The 20278-nt window shown below is 49.9% G+C and overlaps 6 protein-coding genes across 6 annotated transcripts; 2 read left to right on the top strand and 4 right to left on the bottom strand.

Moving 5' to 3' along the window:
• Nucleotides 1-253: 253 nt before the first annotated feature.
• Nucleotides 254-2299, bottom strand: B0J16DRAFT_401114 (ferric reductase like transmembrane component-domain-containing protein; the record flags this gene model as incomplete). The annotated part of the gene is made up of 3 exons (XM_046132560.1): nucleotides 254-1457; nucleotides 1518-1718; nucleotides 1811-2299. 3 exons carry the CDS (start codon nucleotides 2297-2299, stop codon nucleotides 390-392), a joined length of 1758 nt encoding a protein of 585 aa, XP_045981327.1. The 3' UTR covers nucleotides 254-389.
• A 1598-nt stretch (nucleotides 2300-3897) lies between these two features.
• B0J16DRAFT_156527 (uncharacterized protein) lies at nucleotides 3898-6735 on the bottom strand. The gene has a single exon (XM_046122136.1). The coding sequence runs from the start codon at nucleotides 6614-6616 to the stop codon at nucleotides 4169-4171; it is 2448 nt and encodes an 815-aa protein (XP_045981326.1). The 5' UTR covers nucleotides 6617-6735; the 3' UTR covers nucleotides 3898-4168.
• Nucleotides 6736-6946: 211 nt separating this feature from the next.
• On the top strand, nucleotides 6947-11546 carry B0J16DRAFT_344834 (clustered mitochondria-domain-containing protein). Its single transcript, XM_046128206.1, has 4 exons — nucleotides 6947-7163; nucleotides 7366-7434; nucleotides 7502-7560; nucleotides 7620-11546. Exons 1-4 carry the CDS (start codon nucleotides 7127-7129, stop codon nucleotides 11232-11234), a joined length of 3780 nt encoding a protein of 1259 aa, XP_045981325.1. The 5' UTR covers nucleotides 6947-7126; the 3' UTR covers nucleotides 11235-11546.
• B0J16DRAFT_307014 (fork head domain-containing protein) lies at nucleotides 11547-14114 on the bottom strand. Its single transcript, XM_046124814.1, has 4 exons — nucleotides 13713-14114; nucleotides 12779-13639; nucleotides 11942-12726; nucleotides 11547-11889 (listed from the first exon to the last, which is right to left on the bottom strand). The coding sequence occupies exons 1-4, from the start codon at nucleotides 13860-13862 to the stop codon at nucleotides 11817-11819; spliced, it is 1869 nt and encodes a 622-aa protein (XP_045981324.1). The 5' UTR covers nucleotides 13863-14114; the 3' UTR covers nucleotides 11547-11816.
• An 842-nt stretch (nucleotides 14115-14956) lies between these two features.
• Nucleotides 14957-18068, top strand: B0J16DRAFT_344829 (Poly(A) polymerase central domain-containing protein). The gene is made up of 6 exons (XM_046128205.1): nucleotides 14957-15545; nucleotides 15601-16342; nucleotides 16399-17143; nucleotides 17197-17317; nucleotides 17378-17480; nucleotides 17582-18068. Exons 1-6 carry the CDS (start codon nucleotides 15403-15405, stop codon nucleotides 17633-17635), a joined length of 1908 nt encoding a protein of 635 aa, XP_045981323.1. The 5' UTR covers nucleotides 14957-15402; the 3' UTR covers nucleotides 17636-18068.
• Nucleotides 18069-20135, bottom strand: B0J16DRAFT_344824 (protein DML1). The gene is made up of 5 exons (XM_046128204.1): nucleotides 20037-20135; nucleotides 19806-19970; nucleotides 19555-19754; nucleotides 18529-19491; nucleotides 18069-18471 (listed from the first exon to the last, which is right to left on the bottom strand). Exons 2-5 carry the CDS (start codon nucleotides 19875-19877, stop codon nucleotides 18207-18209), a joined length of 1500 nt encoding a protein of 499 aa, XP_045981322.1. The 5' UTR covers nucleotides 19878-19970; nucleotides 20037-20135; the 3' UTR covers nucleotides 18069-18206.
• Nucleotides 20136-20278: the final 143 nt, after the last annotated feature.

The raw sequence follows: 20278 nt of genomic DNA, 5'->3' as shown, positions 1-20278 counted from the left end.
TTTCTTGGTCGATCGTTCATCAACTAGTCTCGATAAGTTCTACCTTTATAATCGTGCAAGCAGTGATGGCAGACAAGTATTTGTGGCCGTTGGTAGATTTAATAATATTCTTGTGTAGGTCCTAAAAGGGACCGAAAAAGGAGCGTAGATACACCTCGATCTAAAGTACAGTACATGAAATTGATCTCAAAAGTTGAGTCTTGCGGGGCAAGGTGTCCAAAAACAGACGTGATAATCCGGCCCACTGGAAAGTCTCAGAATAGAAGGCTACGAGCCAATCCGATTCTCGTTAAATGCGTTGCTGGTCTCTCGTGGGTGGGAATAGTGAGCTGGTCTAGCCAGGAAATATCAGACCTCCCAACACCTGGCTTCTCCAAGCTACACGCAGTCTACCAAGTGAAGGCCTCTTCGATGAAGTCGATGTGAGATCGATCCTGACGGTTTCGCACAGCCAACCGTACCTCATCACTCAACGCACCGGGGCCACACACGGTCACAGCCATGGCGCCAACCTGATGCTCTTGCTCCATACCCAAGAGGGTGTTGATGTTGGGTCTTCCCGGAAACATTTGGACAGTGGATGAGGGGCTGTGAATCTCTTTAGTCGATCGGGGCTGACTGACGAAAAGCATGATCCGGAGAACATCTCTTCTCTTATCCATGCTGAGAATCTCCGTCATCCACGGGCGGATCCACTCAAGGTGCTCAGGAGTCTGAATGGTCCAGACCAGCAAGATTCTTCGAGTTGCCACAGTACCCTCGGAATAACCCTCGACGAGATGCTTGATGTAAGGGACTGGATGAGTAATGCCAACACCTCCAGCAAACAAAACAACAGTGCCATAGGAATCGAAAGAATGATGGCCACCGTAAGGGCCCTCGGCAAAGCAGCTAGTCTCGAACCTTCCTCCGGGCGCTGAGACTGCCTTTTTGTAGAGACTGTCTGTCATGCCAGTCCTGCCTCGAATGACGAACGAGATGCGCTGCTGTTGCATGGACAAGAGATCCTGGTTGGTACTAGCCAATCTCTCGTTTTTGGGGTCTTCTACACCGTCATACCAGGCGACTGAGAAGGGGTGAGATTGCCAGTAGCTGATGGCAGGCAGATACAAATAGGCGTGCTGTCCAGGGGCGGCTTTCCAAGGACGGGCTAGAGTCATTGTCAATCGTACAGCATTTCCAGGGAGAGCCTCGACGATTGTGCGGGAACGCGAGCCTCCAACATGAGAACGAACGACGCGCCACAGGCGCGCAGTTCTGTCGAAACTCCAGAGGACAATCACGCCATACAAATAGCAGAGCCACTTATACAGATCTGGAGATGCAGACAAGTGATAGTAGAGACCAACGACGGCGGCACAGGCTGCGAGGATGTGGAGAGCCTTAAAGACTTCGTAGAAGGCATGTCGAAGTGGGCTAGAGGCCTGGATCATCAGGAACACAAAAGAGCAAGTGGCCTAGAAGATGTAAGCAATGGAACGCATCAGAAGCTTAGAACCATAAGAGACTCGACTTACAACAAAGCCCGGCAGGATGAAATTGCCTGAGGGAGGGGTAAATTGCCAATGACTCTTGCCATAGTGGGCGACGGTATGAGCGACGGCCTCAAGGACGACGATACGACCGAACCAACGGTGAATGAGATTGTACGTGTCGAATGAGATGTTCAAGAGAGGGATGAGAGGATTGTTTCGTCCAGCCAGTAAGAACAGAGGAACCTAGAGTTTTGTTAGTATCTAATGTATGCCAAGCCAGGCTACACAGTGTGGGGCGCAGCCGTTGCCGTTTTAGAGTTTGAAGAAAGCCATACCATGTTGACGGTAGAAAGTACGCCGGTACGGTTGCGAATGACACCACAGGCGGCAGAGAAGTCGGCGGAATAGTCGATATCAATAACACACCATATGACGTTGGAGATGAAGTAGGCGGCGAGGAATAGCAGTTGAAATCGGGTAGGCAGTGTACCGACGTTGATGGCCTTGCTAAGCTGAATCTCACGGTTGTGTCGCTTGCTGAAGACGGGGGCATAGAGAAGGTTGCGCTTCAGGGATGCGAGTCTCTGCGAAGGAATGGCGAAGTAGCGCTGTTTGTCGTTGTTGAGGCAGGAAACATGTCGAGTAAGTCGAATGATGCGCTCGCAGACTTTCCAGATGATAACGGCAACCGACACAGAGCCGCAGACGATCATCAGGTACTTGGCAAGATTGCCGTTTGTGGCTTCGGCGATGTCCTTGATGGCCTGCTGCTCTGGAGTGAGCTGGTAACCGCCGCGCGGCAACAGTGAGTTTCCGGAACTCATGGTGGCCTAGACGGAGAGATAACGAAAGACTGGAAACAAGTACAACAACAGAGATCGAGGTGTGGAAATAGAAGGCGAGAAGAATACGGCAAATCAGATATAAGGAGAAAGGGAGAAAAAAAAAAAAGAGAAACCTCCCCGGGAGGAATCGAGTCGAAGAAGGCGGCGGCGAAGAGAAGGAAAGCAGGAAGGAAGGAATGCGCAGAAGATTGCGGAGGGGAGAAGTGAGTGTAATGTACTAATGCACGAAGTCGAAGGAAACCAGTTCCAGTTCCGAAACAAACACTCCGGCAATCAAATCAATCAATCAATTCCTACGCCGTCTCTAGGAATGAAAGAATCAGTGAAAGAGCAAGCACGCCAGAACAGAACAGACGAAACGAGACAGGACAAGGTAGGGTTTTGAAAAACGATTGCGGAGGTTCTGCCGGCAGCAAGGGAGGGATATTTTACGAGATTTATGGGCCCTCCCATAAATTCCCCAGCAATCATAGTCCAAGCAGATGATTGCAAGGCCGCGTTTGCAGGTCATTTCACTGTTACAGCTGGGGCCCAACTGCCAGGGTTTGCCAGCTAGGCCTAGCTAGGGCTCAGGGGTAGTTTCAAGATTTACATCTACTTAGGTTATTCAAGATTAGTTGGTCTGAGTGTGTCATTGGAGAACCCGCAGAGGCTAGTTTACCCGGCGGCTCTGCTCCCAGCCCAGGAATGGAACGTGGGCGCCTCCGCCGTTGACTACTAGGTACCTAGGTACCTATCTTAGTACAGAAGAACGGCTGTACTGTGTAGGTAGGTACAAATGATATGTTGCTACCTGCCACAAGTCGCGCACATCCATAAGTATCATAATCTCTAATGTAATTAATTACTCTTTCTATAAATAAACAAATTACCCAGGTTAAGAGGGGAAAATTTAATCTTTCTATTCTGTGCAGTATAGTAGGTACATCTATCTGGCTATCAGACCCATCCAGCGTCTATGTAGCATTGCATCCATGCCCGATCCCCTGAGAAGAGTGGCGTCGACTCCGAGTGGCGGAAGGATATCTTTAATCCTGAAAGCACGGGGCGCAGCGGGGATCTTGAAACAAGGGCCTTCCCGACATCTGGTAAACCAAACCATTTTTAGGGGGTAGCAGGAAACTTAAAGTATGACCTGCTTGAGGTCGGGTACAATACCTACCTAGTACTGACAAGGCCAGCGTCAAGGTTTCTGTTGTCAATTAGTAACTACCTACCTAGACTAAATCGCAAACATCGTCGGGTCTCTCTAGTCTCTCGCCTGTCGGGGGATTCTTCAATTTCAGCTTCCGAGGTACGCATGTAGGTTAGTGCTAAGATTCAATACCTACTGGAAATTACAAGACTGCGTCTACCTAGTGGATATCTGAGGATGAAAATAAAACTATATAGCTCTTAAATACTTACGGTGCTGCGCTGCGTTGCAAGGTACATAAACCAGAACGAAACGACTCGGCAGTAAAGTACAAACACTGCGGACCAGTTGCAGATCACCCTTCTAAAAAAGTAGTTGTTTGCGGATGAGAGGATGACATCGAATGGCGGTTTCAAGTGGCTCTTGCCCCACCATGACCGAAGCTCTCGTAACCAAATTCTCGGCCCATGAGAGGCGGATGAATATGCTTCACTTTAACTCTGAGACAACCACTGAGACGCCTTGATAACAAGTGCATACTGATCCTGGCATGGCCAGCAAGAAGAGAGAAGAAGAAAAAAAAAGAAAAAGAAAGGAAAGGAAAAGAGATCGACAACTGCTACAAAGAAGAGGAACCAAGAAAAGAAAAGGCTCTCAAATTAAAACTCTAAAAGACAAAAAAAAAGACCGCCTATGGTGTTCCTACTCAGTGGTTAGCAGAGCATGCTAAGCTCATCATCTGTATCTCCTTCAACTTGTCGGGTTTCTCCTAGATCAACTTGATCAAGCCTGGTCGTCTGCCAGGTCCGTGTAATATCCAAGCGCTTCACCTTTCTTATTGTTTTTGTCCTTGTGCTTGTGCTTGTGTTGACGCTGTTGCTGTTGCTGCTGCTGCTCTCGTTCCTCTTACGAATACTATAGCTGTGCTCTTGCGATATTACCGGAATGTGGGCCAAGTGATCCTCACCAAGTTCATCCCCACTGTCTTCCCTGACGACACCATCATCCGTAATGCTGGTTGCGCTCGTATCATTTCCAACCTCGTTATCGGTGCCGTCCGTGTCACCATGACCCCCAGCACCCTTGTCACGTCCCAAGGAACTATTCTCGTAGATTCCGTGCCTAAAAGTGCGGTCGTAGCCAGCCCTCGTCCGTCTCAGCGGGCTTCCAGCCTGGACTCGACTATCTGGTCGTCGATCTTCGCCTGTCTGGCACCCTGTTCCGTTTCGATGGCGGTTTTGCTGTCTCAGCTCATTTCTTCTTTCTTGATGAGGGCTGGGCAGAACCCATTCGCCGATTCCCTCTTCCCAGCGCCAGCCCGAGAACATCGTGCTAGTTTCTAGGGTTCCCTGACCAGCAGCAGAAAGCCTTTCGGCAAAAGCAACGTCTCGGAGATCTCTTGTTTTCTGTGCCAGAACAAACGCCCCGTCAGACACCAAACCAATCTGAAACCAATCTGGAAGTCCCAGTTCATTTAGTGATACGCGAATCTTGGATAAGATGTCGTGACATGGCAAACCACAGGCCTGCCCTCGGTATTGTGCGACAGAACAGGCTAGCAGAAGAGTCTGCCGGTATTGTGGTTGAGTTGGAGTGCCGTTTCTAACTGTCAAGAGTCTCAAACAGTCATGAATCGCACGTTTTTTTGTGGTCGAACTGACCACATCACTGTCGATCATACCGGCAGCTATGAATCGAGCTAAAACAACAAGGAAAAGGCCTCGACTTCGAAATGCACCACGGCGGCTCTGCTGTTGGAGCACGCAAGTCTCAAGTGTAAACAGCATGCGCCGGACTGCTTGTACTTTCCACGGCTCGTTGACGCTCACCTCGGCACCCAATGTCCACGTCGCCGCTGCCATTGCAGCTAACGCATTCATGAGCGTCTCGTCCTCCGAGGCTTCTTCTGATTCTGTCTCTTTGGCACCCCCCATCAAGAGCTGGCTAATTGCCGTGCAAATGAAATCGATGACTGAGACTACAGGGGTTCTGCTGTGTAGCAAAACCTCGATTCCTCGCATCCATACTGGCTGAAATGCCCGTGATGTAAGCCAAGTCAACGATAGCTTCTTGTTCCTGATGAGAGTCGAAAGGCAACACCAGGATGGGCCGCTTGTCCCTTGGCCTTGCAGACTTCGCAAAATCGCCCCCAAAGGCTGGATCGAACCACTCTCAAACAACGTACTGGTTGAGCCGCGGGGTGCAATTATAGGAAGCTTCAAACTTGAGACAAGTCGTGCTCCTTCAGCCCTACACCCTAGGTTGAGACAAAGATCAGCCAACAATCGTACGAAGGAAGGTTCAAAAAGGCCCTCTGCAACGGCTGCGGTCAATAAACGCAGAGCATGTGCACGAACAACCAGTTTTAGTGATTTCCAACCTATGCTCGTCGTCCCAAAACCTTCCAATTGTTCGTAAAGCTCTGTTGACGCTTTTGATGATTCCCACTTCGACGACTTTCCTTCCTTTGCTGCAGTCTGGCGGTCCCATTCTTCTATCACGGCCAGAGCATCTGGAACTTTGCGAAGGCATAATCCTAAAAGCGACTTGGGGTGCGCCGTTTGACCAAATGATTCAGTTGAGCTCAACAAGCCGCTTAACCAACCAAATATTGTCTCGTAAATGCGGTATTGGTTATCGGGAACGATACGGCGGAGCGATTGCAACTCTGTAACTAGCGATGTAGGGCTATTCGCTTCGAGCATAGGATCTTTTGACGTGGATTCGAAAGCAGGATTCTGTTGGTCAAAGCTGCATAGTACTGGCATCGTAAAGTCAATCCGTCCAACTCCTGACGGACTACGCTCGATCTTCATGCTACCTAAAGTGCGTAATGCTCGTGGCGGCGTCAAGATTGGCGATGTAGTTGACTTCCCCGGAACCAGGACCGATCGACGTCTCGCATAAGTATATCGTGTTCGTTTTGGGCGTTTCGTGAATTCCTCATCGGCTCTTGGCCGCTTCGTTTGGGTTGTTTGTGGTCGGCGCGCCTCGTCAACCAGTTTTCTCAGAGATACCAAACGACACTGGAGCTGACGCAACAGTCTCTGGCATCTTGCAGCAGTCCAGATCTGTGTATCCTGCGTGCAATGTTTTCCCCTGCCCGTCAAGAGACGATGTGCGGATGGAGATGGCAATAAATGTCGTTGCTGTTCGCTCATGATAGGTAGGTATGTGAGGTCCAAATACAGAAAAACAGAATCCTGGTGGCTTCCGGCTCAACGGTGGAACAAAAAATGATAAATATACTCAAAAGCGTGCCCAGATGATTGTGTGCACGTAAGATGTAAGGAAATGGCCAAGACATGATGGGTAGAAGATGGATGACCTTGTTTACATATTCCCACTTTTGGCTTAGCTTAACCGGCAGCATCTCATCTCTCCACTGGGGGAAGGACCGGCTTCGGGGTTCCATCCACATCCAATGCTGGTAGGTAGAGGGCTCAATGCCGGACCATTGCCGCCGCACCGAACCGCACCGCACCGTCCAATTTTTTTTCCCATTCCCCTCCGTCACGACCTACATTCAATTGAATTCAATTCATCCCACCTTTGGACCAACGTCGTTCAATTGACTGTCAGTGCATATCCCCATGCCTGACTCTCCCCCTCGCTACCTATATTTCTTTTCCTCTTGATCGTTTCCTTTCTGAATACTCCATTTTGTCAACATGGCTTCGGAAACCACTCCTCCCGCTCAGGTGCCCGGTACGTACGAATTACACTGAACTTGTAAATCTAGACACCGCCTTCGTCAAAGCTGTAAAGTCCGGGGTCGTCTGCAGTATCGATTCCATCACTTGGTCTCTTCTATAACTATAGCTTTGAATCGAGGTGCGGTGCATAGTCTTGTTGCTTCTGTCACTGTTCCCCAATCTGCAATGCAACAAAATGCTAATATGTCTCATAGCCGCTGCCTCCGAGGAGCCCGAGACCAGTATGGAGGCCGAAGCCCAGGATGTCGAAGCCGGAGCCGAAGGTAGATATTATTGCCCCTCCGATTAGCGATTCTGACGAAACGGCATGGGTATCTAACCGTCCGGCAGCGTTAATAAACCTTACTATTGTCTTGCCTGATGCCAATGACAGTAAGATGCAGATTATGGTTTGTCATTGGCTTATACCAAACTTTCCCACGTTGACCTCTGACTCACCTCTGTCCAGGTTTCTTCTCAAGAACAGGTCCATGAGATCCGACAATCAATCATTGATTCTCCTTCGGCGTTCCAGTACACTTGCTTTCATCTCGAATTCAATGGCGAGAAGATCAACGATTTTATCCCTCTTGCCGAAATTCCTGAGCTTGGCACCACACCCGAATTTCACATCGTTCAAGATCCTTATACCGAGAAAGAAGCTCGGATTCATTTTATCAGAATTCGGGAACTTATCGGCGCCTCTGGAGACCGATGCGACACCGCCCAGGGTCTACTTCCAGGGCTTTCCCTTTTCGAGACTGTGGCAGCCGAAGCCCAAAGTAGCGACAAGGAGTCTTCCGAGGAGTCACCTATCCAGAACTACGACTTCCAGGCTGTGCCTTCGCTCACTGAGCTGATCCCTCCTGCCTCCGAGCCTGCTCCCAAGACAGTAAAGCAGATCTCCTTGTCGTCGTGGAACCCTCCTCCACCTCATCTGCGACAGCGTGGGCACCTCCTCTACCTCGTTGTGTCCACCAACGAAGGCGAGCAATACCAGATCACCTCCCATGTCTCGGGCTTCTATGTCAACAAATCGTCCAATGCCAAATTTGATCCTTTCCCTCGTCCAGCCCCTAAGGGACAGTCTGCTCACTCTCTGCTGAGTCTGATTGAGCTTGTGTCACCCTCTTTCGTCGAGTCTTTCACGAAGCTTCAAGATCACAATAACCAGAAGGATCCCCTTGCCACTTTCCAAATCACCAATGCCATTCCTGCTGCTCCCTGGGTGGTTCCTTCTCCTAACTCGTCTCTTTGCACACATCTCCCCGACCCTGCACGATCTCAAGAGACTTACCTCCTCAACGGTGTCGAAAATACTGATACCCTGCGGGATTGGAATGAAGAGTTCCAATCAGCCAAGGAGCTCCCCCGTGAGACAGTCCAAGATCGTGTCTTTCGCGAGCGACTTATCTCCAAGCTATTTGCCGACTACAACGAGGCTGCCACTCGAGGCGCTGTTATGGTTGCTCGTGGTGAGATTTCGCCCTTGAACCCCACAGAATGCAGAGATGCTCAGATTTTTGTTTACAACAACATCTTCTTCTCTTTCGGTGCCGACGGTGTCGGCACCTTCACTTCTGAAGGTGGCGACGAGGCTGCCCGTGTTGCTACTGGCAAGGACGTTGCCGGCGTTAAACTAGTGAATCAGCTAGACATTGAGGGGCTGTTTACCCCCGCTACCGTTGTCGTTGATTATCTTGGAAGCCGAATCGTTGGACAAAGCATCGTTCCTGGAATATTCAAGCAACGAGAGCCCGGCGAGAACCAGATCGATTATGGCGCAGTAGACGGCAAGGACACTGTCGCCGCCGATGAGAGATTTGCCCCGGGCTTTGCTCAGCTTTCTAAGGCTCTCAAGGTCAAGAAGCACCCTGTTTGGGATAAGGACGGTAAGCGATTTGACTTGGAGGCCAGTGTAGAGACCAAAGGCCTGCTCGGCACCGATGCCCGTAAGTATGTCTTGGATTTATATCGCATCAGCCCTCTGGATATTGCTTGGTTGGACGAAGACGGTCTCCCTGAAGATGGCGATGCGTATCCTCACCGGATGACCGTTCTCCGGCCTGAGCTTGTCGACTCCTTTTCACGCTATCGGCTGAAACAGTGGATTGACAAGGAGGTTGCTCGTCGTGCAGAGCTGAAGAAGGAGGAGGAAGGGGAGAAATCTGAAGGAGAGAAGGTCGAGGAAGATAATAAGACCGGCGAAGGGGAGCAGGCTGCGGAGAGCGAAGGCAATGAGGTCTCGAAAGAGGATGAGAACCAACCCAACCTCGCCGATTTCAAGTTCGCTCTCAACCCTGACGCCTTCAGTGGACAGGTGCCTCAGACCGATGAGGAGAAGGCCGAATTCACTGCTGACGAGGAGGAAGTCCGGGCAGCGGGTATCTATCTCCGCGAACAAGTTATCCCTGACTTGCTCAAAGAACTGTCCGATTCTGAGATCAGCTTTCCCATGGATGGTCAGTCGTTGAGCCGCCTGTTGCACAAACGCGGTATCAACGTGAGATACCTTGGCAAGGTAGCTGAGCTATCCGGCGATGGTCGATTGCGATGCCTCCGTGAGATCTGCGTCCAAGATATGGTTGCTCGGGCCTTCAAGCATATTTCTGCTGTCTACCTCCGCCACTTACCAGTTCCGGCAGTTCCGGCAGCTGTATCTCACCTTCTCAATTGTTTGCTGGGACACAGGTTCAACGATAAGCCTGTTGCTGAGCTAGACTCTGACATCCGCAGCCTTTATGCCGATGCCGACTGGTCATTTGCACAGGTCACGCCTGAGAGTTTGCGTACGAACATCGAGGAGCAGATCCTTCAACGATTCCGTTACGAACTCGACGACGAATGGTACAATGTCGTTCGCCCCGTTCAGCTCCTGCGTGAGGTGTCATTGAAGCTCGGCATCCAGCTCCAGGCCAAGGATTACGCCTTCACTGCCGATCCTGCCGCTGCCACTTCCACCCCGGCAAAGACCGAGAAGTCTGTTGTCAATGGTCAGACAAATGGAGAATCCGGTGGCAGCAAGAAGAAGAGAAAGAACAAGACTCGAGAGACATCCCCTCCCGAGGCAGTGGCCCCTGCCAATGTCCATACCTTCAATCCTGACGACATCGTCGACCTGGTTCCTTTGATCAAGGATTCATGCCCTCGCAGCGCTCTCGCCGAAGAGGCTCTTGAGGCTGGCCGCATCTCACTTATGCAAAACCAAAAGAAGCTTGGTCAAGAGCTCCTCCTGGAATCTCTTTCTTTGCATGAGCAAATTTATGGTATCCTGCATCCTGAGGTTGCTCGTGTATACAATAGCTTGTCTATGCTGTACTATCAGCTTGATGAGAAGGAGGCTGCTGTTGATCTTGCCCGTAAGGCCATCATTGTCGCTGAACGAACTGTGGGTATTGACTCGGCCGAGACCCTTCTCAACTACCTCAACCTGAGCCTGTTCCTTCATCAGATTGGCGACAGCAAGGGTGCTCTTGTTTACTCAAAGCACGCTCTCAAGATGTGGAAGGTCATTTACGGCCCTGACCACCCAGACTCTATAACAACACTCAACAATGCTGCCGTGATGCTCCAACATCTTAAGGCTTACCACGAGTCTCGACTCTGGTTTGAGGAGTCTCTGCGCGTCTGCGAGTCCGTTTTCGGCAAGCAGTCAATCAATACCGCCACTCTCCTGTTCCAACTAGCGCAAGCTCTTGCTTTAGATCGCGAGGCCAAGGCTGCAGTGACTCGTATGCGCGAGTCTTATAATGTCTTCCTTGCTGAGCTCGGACCTGACGACAAGAACACGAAAGAGGCCGAGAGCTGGCTTGAGCAGCTCACTCAAAACGCTGTGAACATTGCCAAGCATGCCAAGGATGTTGCTGCTCGTCGACTCCGTACTGGCATTCGATTCAACACTAATGCCTCGAACCCTGGCGTTCCTAGTGGCGTCGTCCCCGGCCACGCTGGCCCTGGTTCGCAAGTTGACTCTCGTAGCATTGACGAGCTAATCAAGTTCATCGAGGGTGGTGAACATCAGCAGTCCAAGAAGCGTACTGGCCGTGGCAACCCTAAGAGACGAGGCCAGGCTGGGGCGCGATAAACTAACATTTAACGACATTCTTTATGATGCTGGTATGTGGTTGGAATTTTGGCTCACCATTGTGTGAATGTAGACGTCCGGAAAAGTACAGAATTTCCATTATATTTGTATGTCAGGTGAATGGCTGGGTCATAAAAAAGGCTTCTTGGCATGGGTTTAAGGGCTATAGGATAGCTGGGGGTTATGGTGGCGCGTGTACACATATTTGCATCAAAAGGCGCGTTCTAAAAATTTGTATATATACATATATCCAATGCTCTACTCTTGGCCATGAGCCAGACGATCTTCACTCTTATATACCATGATCACACTATCGGACATTATACTTGTTGCTGACGATCTAGTCTTTTGTCAAGACCGAAGCCTTTCAATTGTCATGCCTATCTGAAAACTCCTTTCTTTTTAGTCATCGTACTCTTATACAAAGGGAGAAAGCACCTCCGCACGTTGCATTCATTACTGTCATAAACATTCTTCGAGCACTAATATCATGTGCGCTCAAAAGCTGGTGATATACATGGTTTAAATACCAGCCAAGACCCTATCCACCAGAAACATCAGCGCCAGAACAAGAAAGAAGGCCTACGTATGACCTTGCAAAATGGAGGCACCTCCCCCAACCGGTGCGTGGTATGAGCCTATACTCTGGAAACCCCTAAAGCAAAACATTAGCCATTTATCCCATACTTTCAGGAATAATTACTCACTTTGTCAGGTCAAACCCTTGTTCCTCTTCAGCCTCCCCTGGCTCAGCGAGCGGTTGTGGACTTGACTTTTGAGGTCGAGACGGGCTGCTTAAAGGAGATTTATCTCCGCGCGGCGGACTGCTGCTCTGAGGCAAGATACCCCCAGATTTAGTAGGACTTATGTCATAACCACCGAGAGATTTCAGAGGTGTACTGCCAATATCTGCATATTTCCAAAAAGGTGCTGGTGAGCTTGTTGGCATGTGCTGACTGGGTCGTTGGGCTGTACTTGGCGGAGCGAGCTTAGGATGCATCCTAGGAGGAGCTGGTGTTACGAAGGATCCCCCGTCTTCTTGGAGGTATGATGAAGTCAGAGTAGGGGACTGTGGATTATATACTGAGAATGAAGAATCTCTTGCCGGCGTCTTTCTCGGGCGGGGCAAAGGGCTACCATCGATAGTCATAGTCGCACTCCTGCCAAATGATCGATCTGGCGTTGACTGAGCAACAAGTAAGGAGGGCTTTGGGGGCGGTGAAGCTGGAGGCGAACCCCGTCGCTTACGAGCCGATGGAGGTTCTCTTGACGCCATATCTCTTGGGCCATGTGTGATGTAGGCAAGTTGATTTGGAGATGAGGGGGCGGATGATCCACGGTGGCCGCCGCGACCGACACGGTAGGCATTTCGCACCATCTCCTCCCTCGCCTCAGGGACAATCTGCCACTTCATCCCCTTGCCGGGCTCGTCAGTTGACCTAGCAACTTTGTCGAAGGATTTGTTGAGCGAGAGATTGTGTCTAATCGAATTCTGGAGACAGTAAGCAGTCGATCAGAAGGTATGAAAGTCTAATAAGGCTTACCTGCCACCCAGCAGCTTGCTGATGACGATAGTAGGCGTACGTGTTCATGATATAGTTGTAGATGCCATTCAAATTGAGCTTTCCGTCAGGTGCGTTCAAGATAGCCTGCGTTATCATTTGAGCATAGCTGTATTGTGGTTTGATATGCTGATTCTCGTCTTGGCTCAAATCAACGCCATTGGCGCCGACCATGACAGCCGGTGTACTCGTAGCCGGTGACTTGATGGCACTCTGAGCTGAGGGTGGTGTCCCGGGCCGCTTATGTTCAGGAGGTGCCGGTGCAATAAGAGGTTGCCGGCGTGATGTCTGGGATTGTGGGGTGTGGACGCTGACACCAGCGCGTTGTAGATAGATAGGGTGAACGGTTAGAGGGGTGATTTCAGAAGGCAGGACGAACATCATCTCGACATTTCCAATCTCGACGACCTCACCGCTTGTGAGAGGGTGCGACTGGCCGGCTTTGACGGGCTGACTGTCTACCTTGGCACCGTTACGGCCCTTGACACGAAGAAACCACTTCTCGTCCTTGGAGACAAAAGAAATGGTAGCATGCTCACGCGACACCATCTTGCTTGGGCCCAGGTCAATGTGAATATGGGACTCATCCTCTTCTGAGCTGGCAGTCTGCGTGTTGTGTGAGGCTTCGGGAGCTCGGCCAATATTGACATTCAGCTTCGTGATGTAAAATGTCCAATCCTGAGCAGCAACTTTGGCGTAGGCCTTGACACCATCGCCCTTGGCCTCGTGAATAACATTGGCGTGGTCTTTGCTTGCTTGAACTTCCTGGCTGCGAAGGTGCTGTGTGATTTGCGATACTAGTTGGTCATCGTTGGGCGCGGGGGGGTCTTCGTCCTCTAGAACCTGGAGGAGCGAAACACTCAGAGTCAGCGGGCGCAGAACGGAGGGCAGTGTAGGCCATAACAGAAAGACGTACCTTCTTGCGCCGTTTTGCTGGGCGACTAGGTGAGGACTCTTCGATTTCGACTGGTGAAGTAGCTGTGGTCGCAGTCGCAGTCGCAGTCGCAGTCGCGGCTTTACGCGGTTCGCGACGAGCCCTGGAGGCTCTCTTTGCCGATGGTGGCATGGTGTGCGCAGAGTCAGACCTTGCAGATTAGATAGCGTAGGCCGACAAACAGGTGCGTAATGGTAAGAGTTGAAGGAGCAAAAAGAAACAGATTGGGTTTTGGATGCGTGTGTATTGAGTTTGGCTGTCCGCAATGTTGCCTCCCTGGTCCTGGCGATGCAAGTTTTGTGCCCTTGAGGTTTGGCAAGTTGTAGTGAAGTAGGTACCTTAGAGTAAAGTCGTGTCGTCAATCAATCAACGTATGGATTGGATCGCCCAACCGACTAGACTAAGGTACTGCAGCAAATAAATGCCCTTTAAAGCTCGTAGCGCGTTCGCGTTGGATTTAGTGTCATTGAGTGGCAGGGCTGTTCCATTGGCACGAGTATCTTACCGATTCGTGCATATTCGAGCCCCGTTGAGTGAATTCGAGGCACCTAGAGGAAGGGCCTGGGGGGCTGACAGCCCGCTGGAGAGTACATATCTACTAGGTACCTACGTACATATGAGAATCAATTGCATTGCATGTAAGGGGGTCCCACGGGTTCCACTAGCGCGGTTGTGCCTGCCTCTTTGTATTGTCGATTCAGCGTCATTGCTCACCCAGGCGTGTCAGGGAAAGAAACAGAAATAAAGCAAGACATGAGGTGGATATGAGAAGGGCAGGACAGGGCTGGGCAGTCGAAATCTGGAGCAGTGGAGAATAACCCATATTTGTTTATAGGTACTATAGAGGTGCCTTAGGATCCAACTTGGTAGTTGAGTCAGTACCATCGTTTATTGATAGGTGCGTCTCAGGCGAGGATTTGTTCTTAACAAGTGAATATCGTGAGTCTCACGTACCTTGATACCTAGCAGGTATTTTGCTTCGTGATGTGTGATGCGCATACCTGCGTGATCTCGAATAACCCCAGCCTCAATACAAATTTGTTGAACTTGACATTGATTGCGTTCAGTACCAATCAGGGCGTAGTAGAAGGCAATTGTAATTATAGCGCTGCCTTAAATCAACTTACAGTACGGATACCTCTCACCTCTACAGGTAAAAAGTTAGTATCCACTTTTTATGCCTGCACCTAGGTACGGGCTAGCACCTAGAAGCTTTCCGTACCACCATCGCGTTTGTGCAGCCTCGCGGCGCCTTGTTCTAGTCAGCCAAAACGAAACTCTTTCATTCCCTTAAAAAAAAACCTTAGCTTCTCTCATCACTCTGCGGAAACCGACGATATTATTTCGGTCGTATCCTTTAACCCTTACTAACCCAGCCATCACCAATATTCCTCACCATACCAACGCGCCAACGCCCTTCGAACCCAGCCTCTCTCCCCCTTGCACTGCCCTCGGGGAGGCTTGAAAGCTGGCGAGGTGTAATTCCACAAGCAACCCGCCGTCGACCGAGCCGGTATCGAGCCCACCGTATTCGCCTTGTTCATCCTCCGATCGCCTGTGCCTGTCCTCAATTCAGGTTGTCGTTTCATCCATCATCGCTCCCTCGCCATATCTCTACTCTGACTTTTAAGTACACGCCATCGATCAAAGTGCTTGCTACAGTAGAGCCACCATGGCATCAGAGCAGGCGTACGGCGTCACACCCCCAATCTCTGTTCAGCTTCCAACTGAGGCAGAGCTCCGTCAGTCGGATGCTCTTTTGGAAGAGCTAAAACGTCAAAAGACGTTCGAGAGCCCTGCAGAGACTGCCAAAAGGTCAGTGGAGATGTCTCGAATGATAGAGGATCAGTTTCTAAAATGTTGGTTACAGAGAAGAAGTTCTGGCTTCGATTCAAATTATCTGCGATGCGTTTGTTCGTCGAGTCGCCCAAGAGAAAGAACCCAAAAACGAAGTCCTCATCCGTAACGCGAGAGGCAGAGTCTTCACCTACGGCAGCTATCGACTTGGTGTTTATGGTCCCGGCTCAGATATTGATACTCTTATCGTCGCACCCAAATACGTAACTCGCGAAGACTATTTCAAATACTTCCCCGATTTGCTGGTCTCGATGGCCCCCAAGGATGCCATTACTGATATGGCTGTTGTAACTGATGCTTTTGTGCCCATCATCAAGTTCGAATACTCTGGCATCAGTATTGACTTGATTTTCTCTAGGATCATCCAAAAACAGTTGGCGCCGGACTTCAAAGACCTCAAAGATTCGGGCCTGTTACGCGGACTAGACGAAGCAGAGCTGCGATCTCTTAATGGCACACGAGTTACAGACGAGATCCTTACCCTGGTACCAGAACAAAGCACTTTCAAGAATGCTTTACGAGCAATCAAACTTTGGGCACAACGGCGCGCTGTCTATGCCAATATTATGGGCTTCCCGGGTGGTGTAGCATGGGCAATGCTTGTTGCTCGTGTCTGCCAGCTTTACCCTAAGGCTACGCCAGCAGTTATTGTTAACAGGTTTTTTCTGGTCATCAGCCAGTGGCGCTGGCCGCAGCCTGTTCTTCTCAAGCCAATCGAGGGTGGACCTCTTCCTGTTCGCGTTTGGAACCCAAAGGTACGTTTGATTTTGCAATCGACTAAGGAATAGCTCAATAATCTCATCGTTTCTAGCTATACAAAGGCGACACGTTCCATTTGATGCCAGTAATTACCCCCGCCTATCCTTCTATGTGCGCCACTTTCAATATCACCCGTTCATCAATGACAATTATCAATCGGGAACTCAAACGAGCTCTGCAAATATCCGAGAGCATCATGGGCGGCAAACGCCCTTGGAGCGATCTATTCGTCAAGCATACGTTTTTCACTGCTGGCTACAAGTACTACATCTCGGTGATCTCGGCTGCGAAGACGAAAGAGTCCCACACAATTTGGTCTGGCTACGTCGAGTCTAAGGTCCGAATGTTGGTACAGAAGCTCGAACAACACCAGTCCATTGCTCTTGCTCATCCCTTCAACAAGGGTTACGAGCGACATCATCGATGCCAGAACGAGAAAGAAATTGAGCATGTGCAAGAAGGCAGTCTTGACTTTCTCTGTAAGGAAAACACTGTGGAATCCTCTATTATTAAGATCGAGCCTGCAGTAGCCGAGTTGCCTGTTAAGGCTGATAACGGGGACGATGGCAATCCTATCAAACCTGAAATTGCGGAGGACGGTAGATTCATCAAGGCTGAGAACGGTGAGAGCGGATTGGCTATCAAGTCTGAACATACAGAAGATATCGGTCCCATCAGGGCCGATCCTACCCAACCCGAGACATCCGACAATGCCAAACCCTCAGAAACACCAGCGGTAGGTGGTGCAACTGACGTTTATACGACTACACACTACATCGGCCTCGAGCTCGCCTCTGGTACGTACCGTAGCTTTACAACGATTTTATGGTATACGACACTAATTCTGCAGGTGCCAAATCGCTTGATCTCTCTTATCAAGTTGAGGAGTTCAAAGAACTCTGCACTTCATGGCAAAAGTACAAGGATGAATTGAAAGACGTAGTATCTATCGGCATTCAACACGTCCGAAAGTGAGTTATACATTGACATTCCAGACTCCGGCACACCTTGGCTTGCTGACTTTGAAATAGCTTTAATCTTCCTGATGACGTATTCGAGGACGGCGAGAAAAAGCCCCAGAAGAAGTCTGCAGCTAAGGGCGCAGCAAACACAAAAAAACGCGGACCCCCCGAGGTATTTATGCGTCACCACGCGAATTCTCCGTGCCGGCGAGGTTGCGCTGCTTCCTGTGGCATGTCCTCCGACTTGACGCAACATACTAATGCCATGTTCAGGAAACACCACCCCCTGCCAAAAGGCAACAATCCTCAGTTGCGGCTGCGGGCTGAGAATCTCTGCATATCTCGGACACGAAAAGACGAACGACTCAAAAGACTTGAACAGTTGTCTGAATGTGCACTTCGCACAACATCTAATGACTCGGCAAGTTCATATGAGGCTTGGCGATTGGCCCTTGGCTGTTTACCAACAACCACACTAACTTAAAAGACATAAAAAGCATACCTTCTTCTGGATTGAACTGCATCAACTTGGTAAGTTGGCAGTCGCATCCGATCTATCAGTGCATTACCGGCGGCGTTACAGCAAAAGGAAGACCGAGTAATCTCTATTAATATCAGCAGAAGCACGCGGAGTGTGCAGACAGGCATATGGCCAGCGTGACACGGCACGAGCTTAGGAGCCGTCTCGACAGCAAGTTCTCAAAGCTATAATCCTTGATTAATTTCACGTTTCATCTGTACTTAGGAACATGGCCTTGCTAGATCAATATAAACTTTTAGGGGCCAGTGTGAGCCCCTGGATTGCGCTTCAATTCTGATCGAGTTTCCAGTGCAGTGGCCGACCGTCACGGCTTTTTCTGAATACTGGAAGTTCTTGGTTAATTCGCTACTTGCACTTCTATAAGTCGTCGTCATCATCATCACTACCACTGAACCAGCCCTCTTGATAAGCATCCGCTAGCTCTGCTAAGCCGTTGCCAAGGTCCTCCCTCTCACTGACCGGCACGAGACGGGCAGATTCTGTCCGCAATGTCCTAATACGTTGCACCATTGAGCTGTTGGTCGAAAGCGTAGTCCGCACACTGGCGTCAGAATGGTCCGCCAGCTGGGGGTAAATATGTGGGTAGGCGTCCAGTAGAGGGAATCGTAGAGCTAAATCATATCTTATCTATTGTTAGCATATACTTTCTGAACAAACACGATTATCAAAAGTGACATACTTGCGTACGATCGAGCTTCCTATGGCGGGGCGTTCCCCAGGAGTGAGGTATCGAGGAGTATCCTCATCTTCATGCTCCAGAGGGTCAATATCTCGACAAGATATGATTTCACCAAACACGTGCTTATAAGTATCAAGCCTGGCGATGTGCTGCCTACTCCAAGTCCTTCCTACTTGGAAGAAATCAACATCAATGCAACTATCTTCCGGCGTATCTTTCACAGGTGCCAGAGACATATGCATGCTTGCTAGGGGTTGGTTGCCGTTGACATTCAGGCTCTCGGCCAAAGTATCTAGTGAACCTGGTTGTTCTGAAGAGTTCTGTGTGAGACGCGATGGCAGGGTGGCAGTCTCTATCGCTGCCGCCATAAGAGCCGATGTGTGCCAGGGTGAGCGACGATCTATGGACACTGCGGTTGACATGCCTTCTTCGGGCAGGGCCAGAGGAACAACAGTGGACGCTTGTGTACAGAGTTGTTCTATGCTGTGAGCAGTGTTTGCGAGGCGAAGCTGGCGTTTAGCTCTGGAGATATCGAGCGAGGGGCTTTGCAGACCCCATGTCCAGATGGTTGTCTTTGGAAACTCATCCCTCAACGACTCGAGATATGAAGAAGTAAAACCGCCCCAAGCGTCATCGATAGTAGTGAAGACTTGTATCCCCTGCATTCGATCACACTCCTCTGCAAAGGGCCTGAAGTCGCGGTCCACGATTTCATGTTCCTTGTCGAGCATAGAGAAGAGTTCCGTCCCCATAGAGAATCGCTCAAATGGCATGGTCGTTGAGTTGAGCTCGAAATCATAGAGTTGAACCAATGATTTGGGGTGAAAGAAGGCTCTAGAGAAATCTGACCAGTATCTCACGTTTGAAGTCGAGAGTCGGGCAGGCTCAGTGCCCGCGTCGAGGCTCTGCTGGTATGCGCTGGGATCAATAGGCGTCTGCTTATGCACAACAGACTGACCTGACCTGGAGAAGAGTCAGTACCGCCTCGGTTGATCGGGCATGCATTCGCTACTCAGATACACATACCATAGTGCTTCTGGGTTGGATTCTGACTCTGCTTCATAGAGTGCGTTGATCTTGCGTAACGAGCCAAAGCCGCCTTTGAGATCGTATATGACTGTTCGTGGAAGAAAGGTTTCTGAACCATCAGCACCTATGCCGGCGCGCCAGTGAACATTGTGATCGACGAGAGACTTCTCATTATCAGAGTATGTGAAGTATGATTCCTTATGTCTAGTCAGTCATGGTTGAGTAGTGTTGGGTGAAGGGTCGGTTACTTGTGCGTTCCAGAAGTGAGTAGCCGTGTAGTTACTCAGCTGACCCAGCTGAAGAGTGACGATTTCACGCATGAGGAAATTCTTTTGGTAAGTAGTGAAAGCTCCCTCGCAACAATTATGGAAATGGTTATAAGAAATCCTGGTAACGATGCCTAGTACCTAGGCCTAGGTAGGTACCTACTAGGTAGTTAATTACCCTAGATACCTGATGAGGCGAGTGGATCATCATACCCTAAGCTTATCTAATCATACATTATGAACCAGATTCCTTCCATGTGAACCGAATTATTTAATGAGCCGATGTTGGTGTGACGGGCGCTACATTGAAGATGTAGCGAGTTAATGAATTGAAAAGTCGTTGAAGCATTTGTATGGTTTTCAGGGGCCGATCGTTGTCGGCCATTGGGAGTGCGCATTATGTCATTGGCGATGCATCTATCACGAGACATCCATGACATCCACACCAGCCGAAC

This window comes from Fusarium flagelliforme (genome assembly GCF_020744385.1).
Source record: "Fusarium flagelliforme strain FIESC 12 MPI-CAGE-AA-0113 chromosome Unknown B0J16scaffold_5, whole genome shotgun sequence".
NCBI lineage: Eukaryota > Fungi > Ascomycota > Sordariomycetes > Hypocreales > Nectriaceae > Fusarium > Fusarium flagelliforme.
The sequence above is the reverse complement of the archived record's forward strand: the minus strand, read 5'-3'. Positions and strand labels throughout refer to the sequence as shown.

Coding starts and splice junctions, on each gene's coding strand:
- B0J16DRAFT_156527 (XM_046122136.1), bottom strand. CDS start 6,616: ATGAGCGAACAGCAACGACATTTATTGCCATCTCCATCCGCACATCGT.
- B0J16DRAFT_344834 (XM_046128206.1), top strand. CDS start 7,127: ATGGCTTCGGAAACCACTCCTCCCGCTCAGGTGCCCG. Junction 7,164..7,365: donor TCCTCCCGCTCAGGTGCCCG/GTACGTACGAAT, acceptor TATGTCTCATAG/CCGCTGCCTCCGAGGAGCCC. Junction 7,561..7,619: donor ACAGTAAGATGCAGATTATG/GTTTGTCATTGG, acceptor ACCTCTGTCCAG/GTTTCTTCTCAAGAACAGGT.
- B0J16DRAFT_307014 (XM_046124814.1), bottom strand. CDS start 13,862: ATGCCACCATCGGCAAAGAGAGCCTCCAGGGCTCGTCGCGAACCGCGT. Junction 13,640..13,712: donor CAGCAAAACGGCGCAAGAAG/GTACGTCTTTCT, acceptor TCGCTCCTCCAG/GTTCTAGAGGACGAAGACCC. Junction 11,890..11,941: donor CAAGGGTTTGACCTGACAAA/GTGAGTAATTAT, acceptor GTTTTGCTTTAG/GGGTTTCCAGAGTATAGGCT.
- B0J16DRAFT_344829 (XM_046128205.1), top strand. CDS start 15,403: ATGGCATCAGAGCAGGCGTACGGCGTCACACCCCCAATCTCTGTTCAG. Junction 17,144..17,196: donor CGGCCTCGAGCTCGCCTCTG/GTACGTACCGTA, acceptor CTAATTCTGCAG/GTGCCAAATCGCTTGATCTC. Junction 17,318..17,377: donor GGCATTCAACACGTCCGAAA/GTGAGTTATACA, acceptor ACTTTGAAATAG/CTTTAATCTTCCTGATGACG.
- B0J16DRAFT_344824 (XM_046128204.1), bottom strand. CDS start 19,877: ATGCGTGAAATCGTCACTCTTCAGCTGGGTCAGCTGAGTAACTACACG. Junction 19,492..19,554: donor TCCAACCCAGAAGCACTATG/GTATGTGTATCT, acceptor ACTCTTCTCCAG/GTCAGGTCAGTCTGTTGTGC. Junction 18,472..18,528: donor GGAAGCTCGATCGTACGCAA/GTATGTCACTTT, acceptor ACAATAGATAAG/ATATGATTTAGCTCTACGAT.